At 42.5% G+C, this 15,551-nt stretch overlaps 1 protein-coding gene across 1 annotated transcript; it reads left to right on the top strand.

Annotated features, from left to right (window-relative positions):
• The first annotated feature begins 11,188 nt into the window (after positions 1–11,188).
• Positions 11,189–15,239, top strand: LOC308102672 (thrombomodulin-like). The gene has a single exon (XM_080452502.1). The coding sequence runs from the start codon at positions 11,320–11,322 to the stop codon at positions 13,033–13,035; it is 1,716 nt and encodes a 571-aa protein (XP_080308628.1). The 5' UTR covers positions 11,189–11,319; the 3' UTR covers positions 13,036–15,239.
• Positions 15,240–15,551: the final 312 nt, after the last annotated feature.

The raw sequence follows: 15,551 nt of genomic DNA, 5'->3' as shown, positions 1-15,551 counted from the left end.
TATGTACTACCTGACGTGGTACATCAGGTCTGGGTGAACCAACCCAATAGAGCCACCAGGGTGCACAATGCAGCACCATGTGTTGCAAAAAAAGACTCAATAATAATAATACAAATAATACAAATAATACAAATAATGATTTATACAGAGCTTTTCCAGATACTCAAAGTCACTCTGGGGCTGTCAAAAGCAAATTTGCTGCATCAGAGGAACATGCCATGAGACAAGAAGTAGCTGAGTAATCTCTCACTCAAATCATCGTTGGTAACACTGTCATGTTAGCATGTATACTGTACTGTAAATACATGCACATACACCATTTCATTCGTTTTTTGTTTTTTTTATTTGACTTTTTGTTTTCAATCTCAGTTTAGTTTTGATTTGTTTTTAAAGTGGGTTTGCTAGTTTAGTTTATTATTTCATTTGAAAAGGCTTAAGTTTTTGTTTAGTTTTTAGTCATTAGTTAGTTTTCTTTTATAATATGGATTAGACAGGGGCAAGATTCAACAAGATCAGAAAAATAGCTAAAATAGAGATTGATATAGCTATTTTAACAAAGACTAAAACGAAGGACATTAGAAGTTCGGCACTTATGTTGCACTGCCGATCCGACGTATATGTTTGAGTCATAGTGCCGGGGCTTTGTCAGAGTACCCATTGTACCCGTCTGTCTGTCTCCCTTTTGTGCCCATATATGGAGATCCCTGTTGTCATAAGTATATGCTCATATTTTAGAATGCCCATATATGGGCATATTGGTTGGATAGGCGGTTCTGGACAACTGGATATCCGATTCCGAAGTACTCGACGGCGGGAACCGCATTCCCTCGAGTCCTTTCCGCTGCGCACGCCGAGTTTGAAGTCGGTGGGTGCCATGTATGCACATGACCATATATAGGCATAGTGGTCAGATCTGTCACTCTCTGGACAACCAGATCTCTGTATCTGTCAGTCCTTGTCATTTTATGCCCAAATATGGAGATCGCTGATGTCATCAGTATATGCCCATATATGGGCATGCCCTGTTTTTGTGCCCATATATGGAGCTGACTGATATGTTTGCGGCTGATGCCATGACGTCACATTGAGTTCGACAACACACTCCATATTTGGTCGTAGCTGCATTGGGAACTCCTTATATGGTTATGGCTGAGTCAGAATGACTTCAGAGGTCCGCCCGCCCTGCCATTAGCCAATTTTAATATAGGATGATTTTAGTTGATTTTGTAAACACACAATACAGTTTCAGTTAGTTATTTTTTTGTAAAGCCTCATTTTTATTTTTATTTCAGTTAACTACAATTCTTTCCAAATCTAGTCTTTGTTATTTCATACACTTTAGTTAACTACTGTATACTAAACCATGGCGCGCGCACGCGCACACACGCACACACACACACACACACACACACACACACACACACACACACACACACACACACACACACACACACACACACACACACAGGGAGGTGACAGCAAAGGAAGTGTGGAAGTAACTACCCTATGGGGGCAAGACCTCCACCCTAAACATGTTTTCCATAGTATAGCTAACAGGATAACAGGACAACAAGACATTGTTGAGGAGCTTGGCCTGGCTGTAAACACACACATACTGTGCAGTAGACACGTTTACACACGCATGTATGCACGTGCACACACACACTCGACCAGTTAGGCTACTTGTGTTCATATACAAATAAGAACAAACGATTGCAAAACTATTAGCGTGCTCTATCATGCATACTCTGCACTGTGGTTTTAATTAAAGATACAACTATAGCAGCACCTCTACCAAATGTGTGATGACTGTGAATGACTACAGCCTGTGTGTGTGTGTGTGTGTGTGTGTGTGTGTGTGTGTGTGTGTGTGTGTGTGTGTGTGTGTGTGTGTGTGTGTGTGTGTGTGTGTGTGTGTGTGTGTGTGTGTGTGTGTGAGTGAGTGAGTGAGTGAGTGAGTGAGTGAGTGAGTGAATGTGCGTGCGTGCGTGCGTGTGTTGCAGGTACTTCCTCCAACCCCTCTCCTTGAGTGTTGCTTTGCTGAGCGTCTAGCTAGGAACCATTCTTGTGTGTTTATTTTCAATCCTGTAGGTCAGCGGGAGTTCATAATATTCCTGTCAGCATGCCAGAATAGCCTGGCCTGAGGGGAGGCATAGATACCACCACTCAGACCCAGAGAGGTAGAGAGAACACAACAGAACAGTACAGGGGTGTTCCTGTCCGCCTTTCCATGCATCCGTGAACCCGTCCATCTGTCTGCCTGTCTGTCGCTAGGCTGTTGTGTTCAAGGTGGGAACAGAAGTCGGCAGGAAAACCGAGGGGAAACACTGGTGTTAATACAGTACGCCTTGGCATCAACACCCGGGGGAAAGCTTGCTTTGTGGCGCTTACAACATAATAACACGCATTTGTTGGTTTTGGTTTTAATGCCTTCAAGGTTGGCAGGAAATATAGGACAAATAGTAGTTTTTAATAAAAGGTCTCAGGAGTCCACTTTTGCACCTCTGTACATTTACGCTATGGCCAGTTTCACAATAGTGAATTTGCAGAGTCTTGACAGCACAGAAGTACTTAGGGGCGGCAGTGGCTCAGGGGTAAAGTGGCCAGTCAAGCGGCCGTATGTTAACCGCAAGGTACCCAGTTCAATCCCGGGCTCCCCCGGAGTTAGTGTCCTTGAGCAAGACGCTGAACCCCAATTGCTCCCGATGAGCATGTTGGTGCCTTGCATGGTTTCCTCCCCCATCGGTGTGTGAATGGGTGAATGTAATACACAATCTATGTAAAGAGCTTTGGATAAAAGCGCTATATAAATTTAACATAAATATTACATTTATATGTATACATTTTTAATTTACTTTTCCTTCTTTCCTTGAAGAAGGTCTTGGACCAAAAGCTTGCATTATACTACTTTTGCACATGTGCAGATTTTCTTTCCTTAGTTTACTAGTATTTAAACATAGTGTAGCAAGTATAGCTACACTATGTCGTTCGGTCTGTCAGTCGAACATTTCCAATCACAAACAAGCTGGTCTTATCATGAATTACGTGTTTAACTGTGTTTTGATAATGATGGATTACGTCAATGGCACCAACAAAAACATTGGTGTATCCTTGCACTCCGTAGGAGTAGGATGCACTCCGACATGAAAGGTTAATCAGCACGTTTCATTGACTTGTGTCCGGATGGGATACATTGGATGGGACGTGACAATTTGTCCCCGTGGGCATGGTGTGTTCTAACGACCTGCTTGTATCGCCCCTATCTGACATGAAAGACAATTGCTGGAAATGGCATCAACAGTGACATATTACAGTAAATCAAAATACTGTTTTGCCAGTAGTAAAAGCAATCCGGTAATAAATGGCAGTCTCCGTATGATTTCCTGTCGGAGAGAGTCTGCCACCGTGGGCTTGGGACGAGGGGCTTTGGTGTCTCAAGAACACATTCTTTCCCCCCCTGGCTTGTCTCCCTCGCTAGGTCAGCTCCATTCCCATCCAAAGCTCACAGACTGCTAATAATCTGTCTTTATGTAGGAGGAGGCCCAGCGGATTCAATCAACCAGATTCTGATTAAATTAAACATGGCATGGAGGGAGAGGGCTGACTGAGAATTTGGCTGAACAGCAACGTGTCAAGAGAATGGCAGAGGGCACTCTGAGTGGGCTTTGCAGTGGAACATGCAGTGAAGCCCACTGTAGAAGTTGTCTGTCTAGCCTGTTTCTACATCCCCATTAAGTAAAGACAATGTCAAGTTTTTGCTCGTTATTTCGCAAGGCTAAAACATGAACTGCAGACAATGTCAAGTTTTTACTCGTTATTTTGCAAGGCTAAAACATGAACTGCAGCACTTGTAACAAGCTGAAAGGGGATTACTGGTATTCATTTAACAGATCTGTTTTAGACCATATTGCAGTGAATTATCTATCTAGGATTACGTAACGGTCAACTTGATTTACACAGCTCTACCCTGAATGAGATCTTGAAGGTTCACCGGTTTCTGCTTAGCATGAGCTCCCTCCTTTCATAATACCTGGCTCTATGCCCATGTAATGATGTAATCTCACAAAGATATTGTTAAAACAATCACGGTTAGTCAAAATACAAGACAAGATTACTTTGTAATCTTATCATTCGCTTGTCATAGTATGTTTGCTGCACGGTTGTCTGCAAAAACACTGGTGCACTTTCACTGTGGTTCTAAACGGCTTAAGATAAGAGTGGGAGAGGAGTTGTCATAAAAGGAAGATGTGTCGCACTGTGCTTATTTAACATCTCCCTCCAAGACGCAAAGCTTTGTGATTTACATCCAGAAGGCATCATAGGCGTTTCCTGTCATTGTGGGGACTGACCTACCCCCCCCCTACACACACACACACACACACACACACACACACACACACACACACACACACACACACACACACACACACACACACACACACACACACACACACACACACACACACACATCCCCTCAGTGACTCTCGACTCAAGATTTACACAGAGAATATTTATTAGTGTGTCTCACATGGTGAAACACAATATCCTCACTGTGAGTTCCTCTTAGGGTCATTGGGAGTCAAAAAATGAAAGCACGGCTCATTCAAGCTAGAATTCCAAATCATGACCGGCCGATGTGTGGTGCAGTACGGGTCAGGTGGTAGGGGTCCGGGGGTGAAGGATGGACGTGTGGGCTGGGAGGTGTAGGTTAGACGTGGAGGTCGGGTTTGTGGGCTTCCAATTACAAGGGATGGATGGATGCCAGACCAGCTAGGGGAGGGCTTAGAAAATATTATAAGGCTGACATCACGTTTCTCTGCCACGTTGTTGGCTGTTGTAAGGGTTACATCAGGTATTAAGTAAATACAGAGAAGAGGTTCGGTATCCTGTGGTCATTTGAACAGACCACGACATGAAAATAATGTGCTAATTTACTTTCCTTTTTTTTTTGCACAGCAGTTAAGGTTACAGGTAAAGAGTAAGAAAAAGAAAAGGTACTGTTGTGTACAGCAATACAGCTCCTGTAGGAGCTGCATGACACAGAGACCAGAACAGCGCAGGAAAGGTCATCTTTGTATGTGTCTGTGCCCACTACAGGATGCACCACCCTTGATATATCCTTTTTCCAATAGACCTTAGTCACAGCATGTGTGTGTGTGTGTGTGTGTGTGTGTGTGTGTGTGTGTGTGTGTGTGTGTGTGTGTGTGTGTGTGTGTGTGTGTGTGTGTGTGTGTGTGTGTGTGTGTGTGTGTGTGTGTATTCCTATTCCTATGCATGTGTGTATTTATGTGTGTGCATTATATAATTTCTACATAATTATTTGTGTGTGTGTGTGTGTGTGTGTGTGTGTGTGTGTGTGTGTGTGTGTGTGTGTGTGTGTGTGTGTGTGTGTGTGTGTGTGTGTGTGTGTGTGTGTGTGTGTATTCCTATTCCTATGCATGTGTGTATTTATGTGTGTGCATTATATAATTTCTACATAATTATTTGTGTGTGTGTGTGTGTGTGTGTGTGTGTGTGTGTGTGTGTGTGTGTGTGTGTGTGTGTGTGTGTGTGTGTGTGTGTGTGTGTGTGTGTATGTGTGTGTGTGTGTGTATGTGTGTGTGTGTGTGTGTGTGTGTGTGTGTGTGTGTGTGTGAGGTCAACGGTAAATCAACCTCACCACTCCTTCCCTTCATCCTGGTGGAAACACCTCCCTTTTCCTCTCCGGACCAACTGCAAAGTCTTTGACTGTGTTTTAACTACAGCTACCAAAGAACCTGGCCTGGGGATAGTAAATCAATCACTTTCTCTTAACCTTGAAAATAGCAATACAAACGCCTGCTAACTTGGCATTACTGAGACAATGTTATATTCTTCTACGTTGCTTCTGGTACAATTATAACTAAACAATGTTAAAGACTCTTTGCCTCTCTACGCACTCAGCTACTGCCGCCCTAATATAAGGTAGACCTTTCTTGATTCCGCGAGGGAAATATAGTTTTCAGCTTCACCCAGCTGATGGCTGTCAGATAGATGGTCATGTTCAGCACATGGGGGGAGCTCACATATACGTATCCAATTCCCAGATGGCCCACACAGCTACGTTTGAATCTAGCATGCTAGTGTTTTAACAGATGGAGCACAACATGGGGTAAAACATTAACTCACGATTTGTGATTACTTTCAATTACTTGAGCAACCCTACCATAAATGCTTGTCACACAAAACGCACACCTTACTCCTAACTAACAGTATTCTGTGTAATATATATTAGATAGGTCTTCAAGAATGGTTATCCTGAACTGGGTATAAATTCATCAACCAACTGAAAAGCATGTGCAATAAGGTTATTGCTTATTAAGCCCTATATACTTCATCGAATGATAAATAGTGAAAGTAGGCAGTCTAAAAGCAATATAGCACATTGCAGCGCCAAAAAAAAGACATAAAATGACATGGCCAAAATAACGATGCCAGGATTAAAGTGGTTAAATGATGTAAATAATGTATGCAATTTTTGATGAGCACCCGCTGAAATGTATTTATTTTGCACACTGACGCAATTGATGCATCTGTAACTTTAAGCTTCTTGTTTGTAATACAAAGAATTCCATCCACTCTTTTACACTTGTAAATCTGAAATGTGACAACGCTGAATCTGAATCTGTATGTTGTTGGTGGCACCAACATCAAGCTCGTCAAACTGATTAAGCCCTTTTCTGGACATGTCAACTTTGAGAGGAAGTAACATTCCTCTGCTGTTTTTAGTAGATTAGTGAGATCGTGCTTAAATTGGATAAGATGAAAATATTTATCCGAGATAAGGTTAGTGTTTGTCAGGCTCAAGTGTTTGTCTGGCCAAAGTGACCTCTCGTCACAGACGGTCCTGTCTGTGACGGTCAGACGGTCTCTCACATCGTCCTTTTCAACTGAGACTATAGGATGCCCGCTGCGCAGATCACTCACTAATTAAATGAAGTCGATTATTTTGCTTCCTCTCACTGAAACAAAAGATTCCTGTCCCGCCTTCACCACATCCCCTCCACCCCATTCTGTCACTTCACCCCACCCATTTTCATGGAAGGATAAATCCACTACTTGTGACAGCATTCCTACGCAACTACTAAACTGCTACAACTAAAGCGCGTGGAATGGTGTGAATAACGATCTACGTAATTCAAAGCCTTGTAATGTTTTCATACTTAGCCCCCTGTACACCCACGTGCCTGCTACTACAGGAAGTGGGTCCACCCCACTTGTTCCTATATACTTCCTTGCAATCCAGTCACTTTCTCCCCGGTATAAATCCTCTCAACTCTTTCCTGCTTCTCCCACTCTGATTGAATGGAAGCAACTGGTCAATGACTGATTCAATTAAGGATACGATGCAATGTCATGCTTGGACAATTGTGTCTCTGTCCCCATGGTAGTTGAGGAATCCCAAGGACTTTTCCTCGTCTCCTTCTCGTCTACATCCTTGTGAGGAAATCCTGAGTCAGTGTCTCTCCTGGAAGCAATCCTTCCTAGGAACCCAGAAATCAATGGGATACCTACAGCAGGTATCATACTCTGGTACCTTCCTGCTTAAGAATAGTGTACTGCAGGAAAGGCAGACTGAGGATATTTATATATTTAATTGTGGAAAGATGCTCTTATTTCACGGATGATCAACAAAAAGGATGATCGACAAAAAACAAGACCAGGAGACCTGGTTCTGCCAGACCCAGAATAAATTCCTAGTACGTAACACACCTACAAACCACTTTATAAGTTGAAATCTGAAGATCAGAGCACTACGTCACGCTCAGCTTGGCCAATCGAAAAGAGGGACCGGGAGGAAAAACGCTGAACCGGGAGGAAAAACGTTGACCGGGAGGAAAAGAGGGATAGACAGGAAAAACGTTGAACCGGGAGGAAAAACGTTGACCGGGAGGAAAAGAGGGATAGACAGGAAAAACGTTGAACCGGGAGGAAAAACGTTGACCGGGAGGAAAAGAGGGACAGACAAAGCCTCATGTAGGCCTGACCCCCTGGGTCTGGCAAATATGTATTCCTAAGATTACTAACATTTTAATAGCCTACTACACTGTATACAAGAAATAATAATTGTACCCAAAATGTTTATTGTGACCCAAAGTGTGGTGTCAATGCAGATACTGACAGCAGAAAGAGAGTTGTTAACCTCTTTTTCATATTGTTTCTTTAAACAGAGAGACTGACCTGAGAGGGAGACAGTATGGTGAAGCCCAGGAGAGGAGACTTCAGAGGAAATGTGTCATCAGCACCAAACCTTCACAGAAATGTATTGCATTCTTCTTTAAAAAATTGTTTAAAACGATGCAAACAGTGAATTCAAATAATAGTGTAGACCTTAGCGTCTGCATGCTGAAATCACACAGCCGTTAGAAACCATTTTTGTTGGACAACAAAATAGAGGAGATACACTGCCCCAGATATCGTCCCTGTGCCAGCAGGAACATAAGAGTTTCCAGGAAACTTAACTGACCAAGACAAAGCTACATAGGCCATGAATGCAGTGTACACTGAGCCCCAGTCTGAACTATTGGACCAAACAGAGATGTATTTTGCTCTGGATAAAGAACAAATATTTACACTAAATTGTTTGGTCCAACCAAAATATTTTGAAGTGTGATACATGATGGCAAGATTCTACAAGCGTGTCTTAAAGCAGAGGTGGAAACAATTTTATCTTAAGAAGATGTTTGATGATTTGATTTAAGTTTGCTTTGAATCTCCTTTGTATCCAAAGGCCATCCTTGAGAATGTTTTCTCATATAATGAAAAGATGTTCACCACTTTGGAGAGCATCACTGAGATCAAGATTAAGGAACAAACAGGGGTTTATTTGCCACTCACTCATACAGGTACAAGCAGTGAAATGTTGGTGTGACATGGTCTGCAAGACTGCGTAACATTAATACACATGTTAATTATAAGAATATAACAGTAATGTATGAAATAAAATAAAACTAGAAAAAGTGCTCCTCGGAGCACAGGTCTCCGCCAGGTCGGGTACGTTGTGACCGTCCCCATGGTAGTTGAGGAATCCCAAGGACTTTTCCTCGTCTCCTTCTCGTCTACATCCTTATGAGGAAATCCTGAGTCAGCGTCTCTCCTGGAAGCAATCCTTCCTAGGAACCCAGAAAACAATGGGATACCTACAGCAGGTATCATACTCTGGTACTTCCCTGCTTAAGAATAGTGTACTGCAGGAAAGGACTGAGGATATTTATATATTTAATTGTGGGAAGATGCTCTTATTTCACAAGGATGTTCAACAAGAAAATATGTATTCCTAAGATTACTGACATCATAATAGCCTACTACACTGCATACAAGAAATAATAATTGTCCCCAAAATGTTTATTGTGACCCAAGTGTATCTCCGCCAGGTCAGGTACGTTATTGTGGCCTCCTGGTGGCGCTATAATAGGCCAATGTGAACAGGGTGCCATTTATTCTTAGGCCTTTCATGGCAATCGGACACTGCATTCATGATTTGAGGCATTTTGTTCCAAAAATGTGTTTTGCTAAATTAGACCTGCTGGTGGCGCTATAACAGGCCAATGTGAAATGGGTGGCATTTCTTTCTCGGCCTAGTGGGAATGTGCGTGTGAAATTTCACGGAAATCGCAAGCTGCGTGCATAATTTGAGGCATTTTGTTCAAAACAGACCAATCCTGCAAACTTTGGAGGCCAACCTTAGCCAATGAGGATGGAATATGGGAAATTGGACAGATCCGTGTTGATCACATGACTATAGAGATACTGTGTACCGATTTGCACAAATCGGCCTTCTGATGGCGCTATAACAGGTCCATGTGAAAAATTTGGGGCAGAGGTTCTGAATTGGCATCCAGGGAGAGTGTGTTTCGCAGCGACCGGGCCAACGGTGCCGGAGATTAGCTGCTCGCACACGGACAGGACACACGGACGGACACACGGACGGACGGACGGACAGGGTGCAAAACCCTTTCGGCCTGGCGGAGACAATAAGAAAACAAGATAGCAATAACAGGGAATGTGCAAAGGGGAAAGTGCAGAATTTACTTTGTAAACTTCAACAAAGTAATTATACAGTATACTTCCTATTGTACATGTGCAGTAAGACCAAACTGGTATACAATTAGTACAATTATCCCTGTATATTTGTACAAAATAACAAGTCCATCCTAAGCTTTGAATGTGAGAGGTACTGGTTGCTGGGGCATATTCATATTGAAATGGTTAGTCAGGATGCCACATTAGGCCTTTCACTGTGACTGCATGTATCTTAGTCTTTAAAATAGCTACTTTTGTACTTTTACTTGAGTATAGTTTTCCACAAAAGTCATCTTACTTGAATAAAAATGTAATGTCCTAACAGTACTTATACTTGAGTAAGATCTTCTAGTAAGCTACTTCCCCATCCCCATAATTCAAAGTGCATGTTTATAAGCAGCAACGTTATGTCACATAAAGAGCTGACAAAGTTGGATGGAAATTGGAAATGCCTGCTGTAAGCATCCAATCTAGTCACAGCAGCAATATTAACATATATAATAACAAAAAATATAAATATGATATGAATATTTTCATAATATTGTAATTTAAAGAGTGGGGAAATGTGAAGATGTCTCTATGCCTCATATGCTATCAAAAGTTATAAATGCCTTACATTTTTTTTTTTAAAGCACTCTTTAGACACAAAAGAAAGTATATTTAAATGACACGATAAATGGCTGTTTTTACCAACCACTACCCACTATAATGGGACTTAATGCCTGAGGCACAGTCCAAAATACATCAGCAGACAATATTTAATTGGATTAATGTTGTTCAAGCCAAGGACAGTAAAAGGTGAAACGAAAATACTACAAAGGCGACTTTATAGTAAAAATGGAAAAATAAGCTTACTGTGATTTGTGTGTGTGTGTGTGTGTGTGTGTGTGTGTGTGTGTGTGTGTGTGTGTGTGTGTGTGTGTGTGTGTGTGTGTGTGTGTGTGTGTGTGTGTGAGAGTGTGTGTGTGAGTGAGGGGGGAGACATGGTCGTGCGTCGATTTGGGTGGTGGTGCATTATGCGCGTTTTGAAATGGGCAGCTTCTCCTTTGAGATAAGATTTTTTTGGGCTGCGTGCCTGTGTGTTGAGCAATCACGCCAATCCCAATCCTGGCTGGAAGGAACTTCCTTCCTCTCCTTGTACAGCTAACGACGTTGGAGGCGAGCGGTTTTATAAATGGGGACTATGTTAGGGTTATGCTCAGTCTATGAACCTCAGATCGTCACACTGAGCAATTTATATTGGTCTGGGTTGTTCAAAGTGTGTCTTTCGGCTCGAAGATGAGGGACGCGGCGTTTCTCGTTTTTCTCATGTTCCTTTGGGAGGCGGAGAGAGGGGTCTCTGTCTCTGATCGCGACCACTGCACCAGGAACGGATGTTTCTCCGTTGTCCAGGGCGACTTCGACTCTACGAGCGCCGAAAAGCATTGCAACGAGAACTTTTTTGGACATTTAATGACGATTAAATCGCCGAAAGAACATAACATAATACTAGATCTCCTGAATGGTTTCTCCGGTGAATATTGGATCGGGTTGAAGTTACCGGATGGCAAGTGTCCCGACAGAGCGACCCAGTTGCTGGGATACGAATGGACCACAGCGGGCGGCAACGACACTGACTTTAACAACTGGGACCAGATCGACCACAGCAGCTGCTCGGCAAAGTGCGTGTCCGTGTCGGCGGGGCACAACTCCACATGGCGACAACGACCGTGTGACAGCAAACTACGAGGTGCTCTGTGCACGTACTCGTTCGACGGCAACGCCTGCGACACGCTGCCTGAAAACGCGGACCGTCTCGTCCGATACATGACGCCCAGAGGGTCAGCGGCGGTGGGTCTGGAGAGGTTTCCCCCGGGGGGCATCGCCATCCAGAAACCCCTGGACGTGAAGCACATCTGCTTCTTCGGACACTGGCTGAAAGCCCCGTGGCCTTGCGAGGTGATGAAAGGCGGCTGCGAGCACGGGTGCGTGTCTCACAATGGCACCCACTCGTGCACCTGTCCGCCCGGGCAGAGCCTCCGTGGCAACAACGTGACGTGCGGCTGCAGCGCGGGCCACGTTCTGGCGAAGGACGGGAAGGGCTGCGTGGTCGATGGGTGTCACGGCTGCACCTTAAACCAAGAGTGCGTAAACAATGAGTGTATGTGCAGAGACGGGTTTGTTGACGTGGGAGGGAAGAGCTGCGCGGTTGATGGCTGTCACGGCTGCACGGGCCAACACCAAGAGTGTGTGAACAATGAGTGTATGTGCAGAGACGGGTTTGACTTTGTTGACAAGGGAGACGACCGGGTGTGCGTCAACGTCGAGATCTGCCTCAAATGTGAGCACAACGATTGTGTGTACAAGGACGGTGCGTTCGGGTGCGCGTGTCGCGCTAGGTACAAGGTGTCAGACAAGGACCCCACCAAGTGTCAGCCACACTGTACGGAACGGACATGCGACGCCTTCGACTGCGTCTCAAACCCGGAGAAGCCGGGGTTATACCCGTGCAACTGCCCCGACGGGTTCGTGAAGGACGCTAGCAACGAAACGAGGATTGTTTGCGAAGACATAGATGAGTGTTTTGAGGATAGATGCGACCAAGATTGTACTAACACGTTCGGGAGTTACGTGTGTTCGTGTGGGGAGGGTTACGAGCTGGCGGGCGACAGATGTGTGCCCACTGATGAGGGTTCAGGTTCAGTGGGACCCCATCTGCCCGTTATTAAACCCACTGCCAGCCGTTTGACTCCACCTGGTTTGACTACACCTGTTGTTGGACTCCCTCAGTATGTGAAGGCTGGCAGCATTCTCGGGATATTGCTGTTCGTCGCGTTGCTGATGATCTTACTGTATTTTCTGGCGCACAATGCACTCAAACGCTGCGGCAAGTTCGAACTCGAATCGCTCAGAGGAACCGATGTTGACATATTTCATTTGCAACAAGTGACAACGGAAAAGTATCAGAAATTCTCTTTTGACAAGCAGTGGAAAAACGACTCTCAGAGACTATGAACCAACCAATGACTATGTAATTTTTTCATTCGTTTTGTTTGTTTCCTACAGTGCACATATGTTTTCCTCATTTTGTTCTCATTGTAAACACTAAAATCACATTTTGTGAACATTTCAGCATTATATGCTCAACAGTGGTTTTGTTGCCATGTTTATTAGCCTATACTGAACATGTTCAGGTATAGCACTTATAACTGCTAGCCAGTTGAAGCTTTAAAAACACCTGCACCTCCTTCATATTCCTCAGTCACAGTCAATGGTGGAAAAAGTACTCAAATGTTTTACCTAAGTAAAAGTAGCAATACCACAATATGAAAATACTCTGTTGCAAGTAAAAGGTCTGTGTTCAAAATGTTACTTGAGTAAAAGTGCAAAAGTATTGGCATCAAAATATACTTAAAGTACCAAAAGCAAAAGTACTAAAATGCTTGAAAATAGCAGATCTACAAGCTCACAACGTGTGGCGATGCAACGCATTGTGAGCTTGTAGATCGGCTATTTTCAAATAGCCTAGGTATAAAATAGGACTAAAGGGGTTAATGTATGTTTTATAATATAATAATTTATATCTGCAAAGTAACTAGTAACTAAATTTTCAAATAATTTTAGTGGAGTAAAATAACAATATTTGCCTCTGAGATGTAGTGGAGTAGAAGTAAAAGTATTGGAAATTGGAAATACTCCAGTAAAGTAAAATTACCTAAAAATTGTACCTCAAGTACAGTACTTGAGTAAATGTACTAGTTACTTTACACCACTGGTCACAGTCAGTGATGAAATATAGAGTAAAGTAATTAGCTGTGGTGGTTACACAGAAAACCTAGCAGAAACAGAAACTTTTCTAGTAATTATGTATCAATTGTTTTGTAAAAATGTCATTTTTACAGTTTTAAATAGCCTACAATACAGTAGTAGGAACAGCAACACCAGTGGCATCACATTTTGTTGCATATTTTGTTATGGTCTAATTACACTGCAGTTATAAAACAATGGGCATGTATTCAATCCTATGATGTGTTGTAGCCTACAAGCAGGGGGGTTTGGCAAGCTTTTTATGAGAATTCTCATGCACATATATCTGGAGTGTTAATTTAACTAATTTTTTACACTTTTTGAGTTTGATTAACACTGGATTTTACTGTGTACATGTTTTTCCACAAAACGTAGTGAGCCACTTGTAAAGCCTATATATAGTAACATTCTCAGTGTTGATTTGTAGCCTCTGTTAAATTAACACACGTACATTGTTTATTAAACAAAAAAGTATGAAAATATCCCCTGATTTTTTTTATATTTACTTAGGGAGTTTTAGGGTTCAATACTTTGCTAAGAACCAGGATCGTATGACTGCTTACTTATGAGCTTAGATCTGCTATTAATCTATGGCTGCTCTGGCTATGGTGTCTGCATTCTGGGTTTGAGTCCCTCTGTGTAGTATATACAACCCATATCATGGATCATCCTCCCCCTTATTTGCCCTGTTCTGTCTCTCTCCATTGTACAATCGTCAAAACAATACAAAACAATGCCTTGTGACAGAAATGAAATGTATAGCCTACTGCATACACTGAATAGTACAGTTTTTTTTCAGGATAATATAATATAATATATAGTAAACTCCTCAGTGGTAAGTTAACTATGAAAATGGGTCCATTTATGTCCAATTTACACTCTGAATTAAATGTAACACTGAGGATTTTATTGTGAAGGTTTATAAAGCTAACAGAGCTTCATATGCAACTATATTCACTGGTGACACTGTGAGGCTACATTGTAGCTTGTTTCCTGTGAAGTTGACTGTATTGCTTAATTTATGCTCTGTTGTACTACGGTGTTGCGCACCAAAAACACATAACATTGTGAGCTTGTCGATCTGGTATTTTTGTTGTGCAACACTGTCATATGCCGAAGTATAAATCAGGCTTAATTAACTCTGAATGTTGCTGAACACATTGTGTAACAGCTTCATCTTAGAGCCATGGATCACTGCAATGATTTAGGCTTCGAGAGAACCACACCAGCGCTTGAATGTAAAACTGTGCTGCTATAACAGACATACACTATTACGAAAAACACTTTTGCACCTTATTCAGATTTGCCTGGTTGTTGCCACACCTGTTTGACAGAGTATGGCAATCCTTCACTTGCTGCACTGGTTGTCTTTCCTTCATGGAAAGCAAATGTGTTACTTTTGTATGATAAATAAAAAAGAGAGAAAAGTTGCATAGAATTATACATATTATTTGATGTGCTTAATTTGTATTGCAAATGTATGGGCTATACGGTTTTATTTTCACTAAATTAGCCTTGCATGCTCCCTATTGGTTTACAAGGCAAATGTATCCATCCATCCATCCTATCATGGGCTCATTATCAGCGCAATCCTTATGTCTGTGTCCATGGACACTATAGACAAAGTGTAACTTTAATAGATATTTAATTATTATTTTGTACATATATTCTGGGTCCCAGGGCCACATTGAGAATCGATAAAAGCCTCAGTGTTAATCTAACTG

Source organism: Gymnoscopelus braueri, assembly GCF_963280865.1.
Source record: "Gymnoscopelus braueri genome assembly, chromosome: 16".
Taxonomy (NCBI): Eukaryota; Metazoa; Chordata; class Actinopteri; order Myctophiformes; family Myctophidae; genus Gymnoscopelus; species Gymnoscopelus braueri.
Note: the sequence above shows the minus strand (reverse complement) of the source record. Positions and strands in the feature narration are given on the sequence as shown.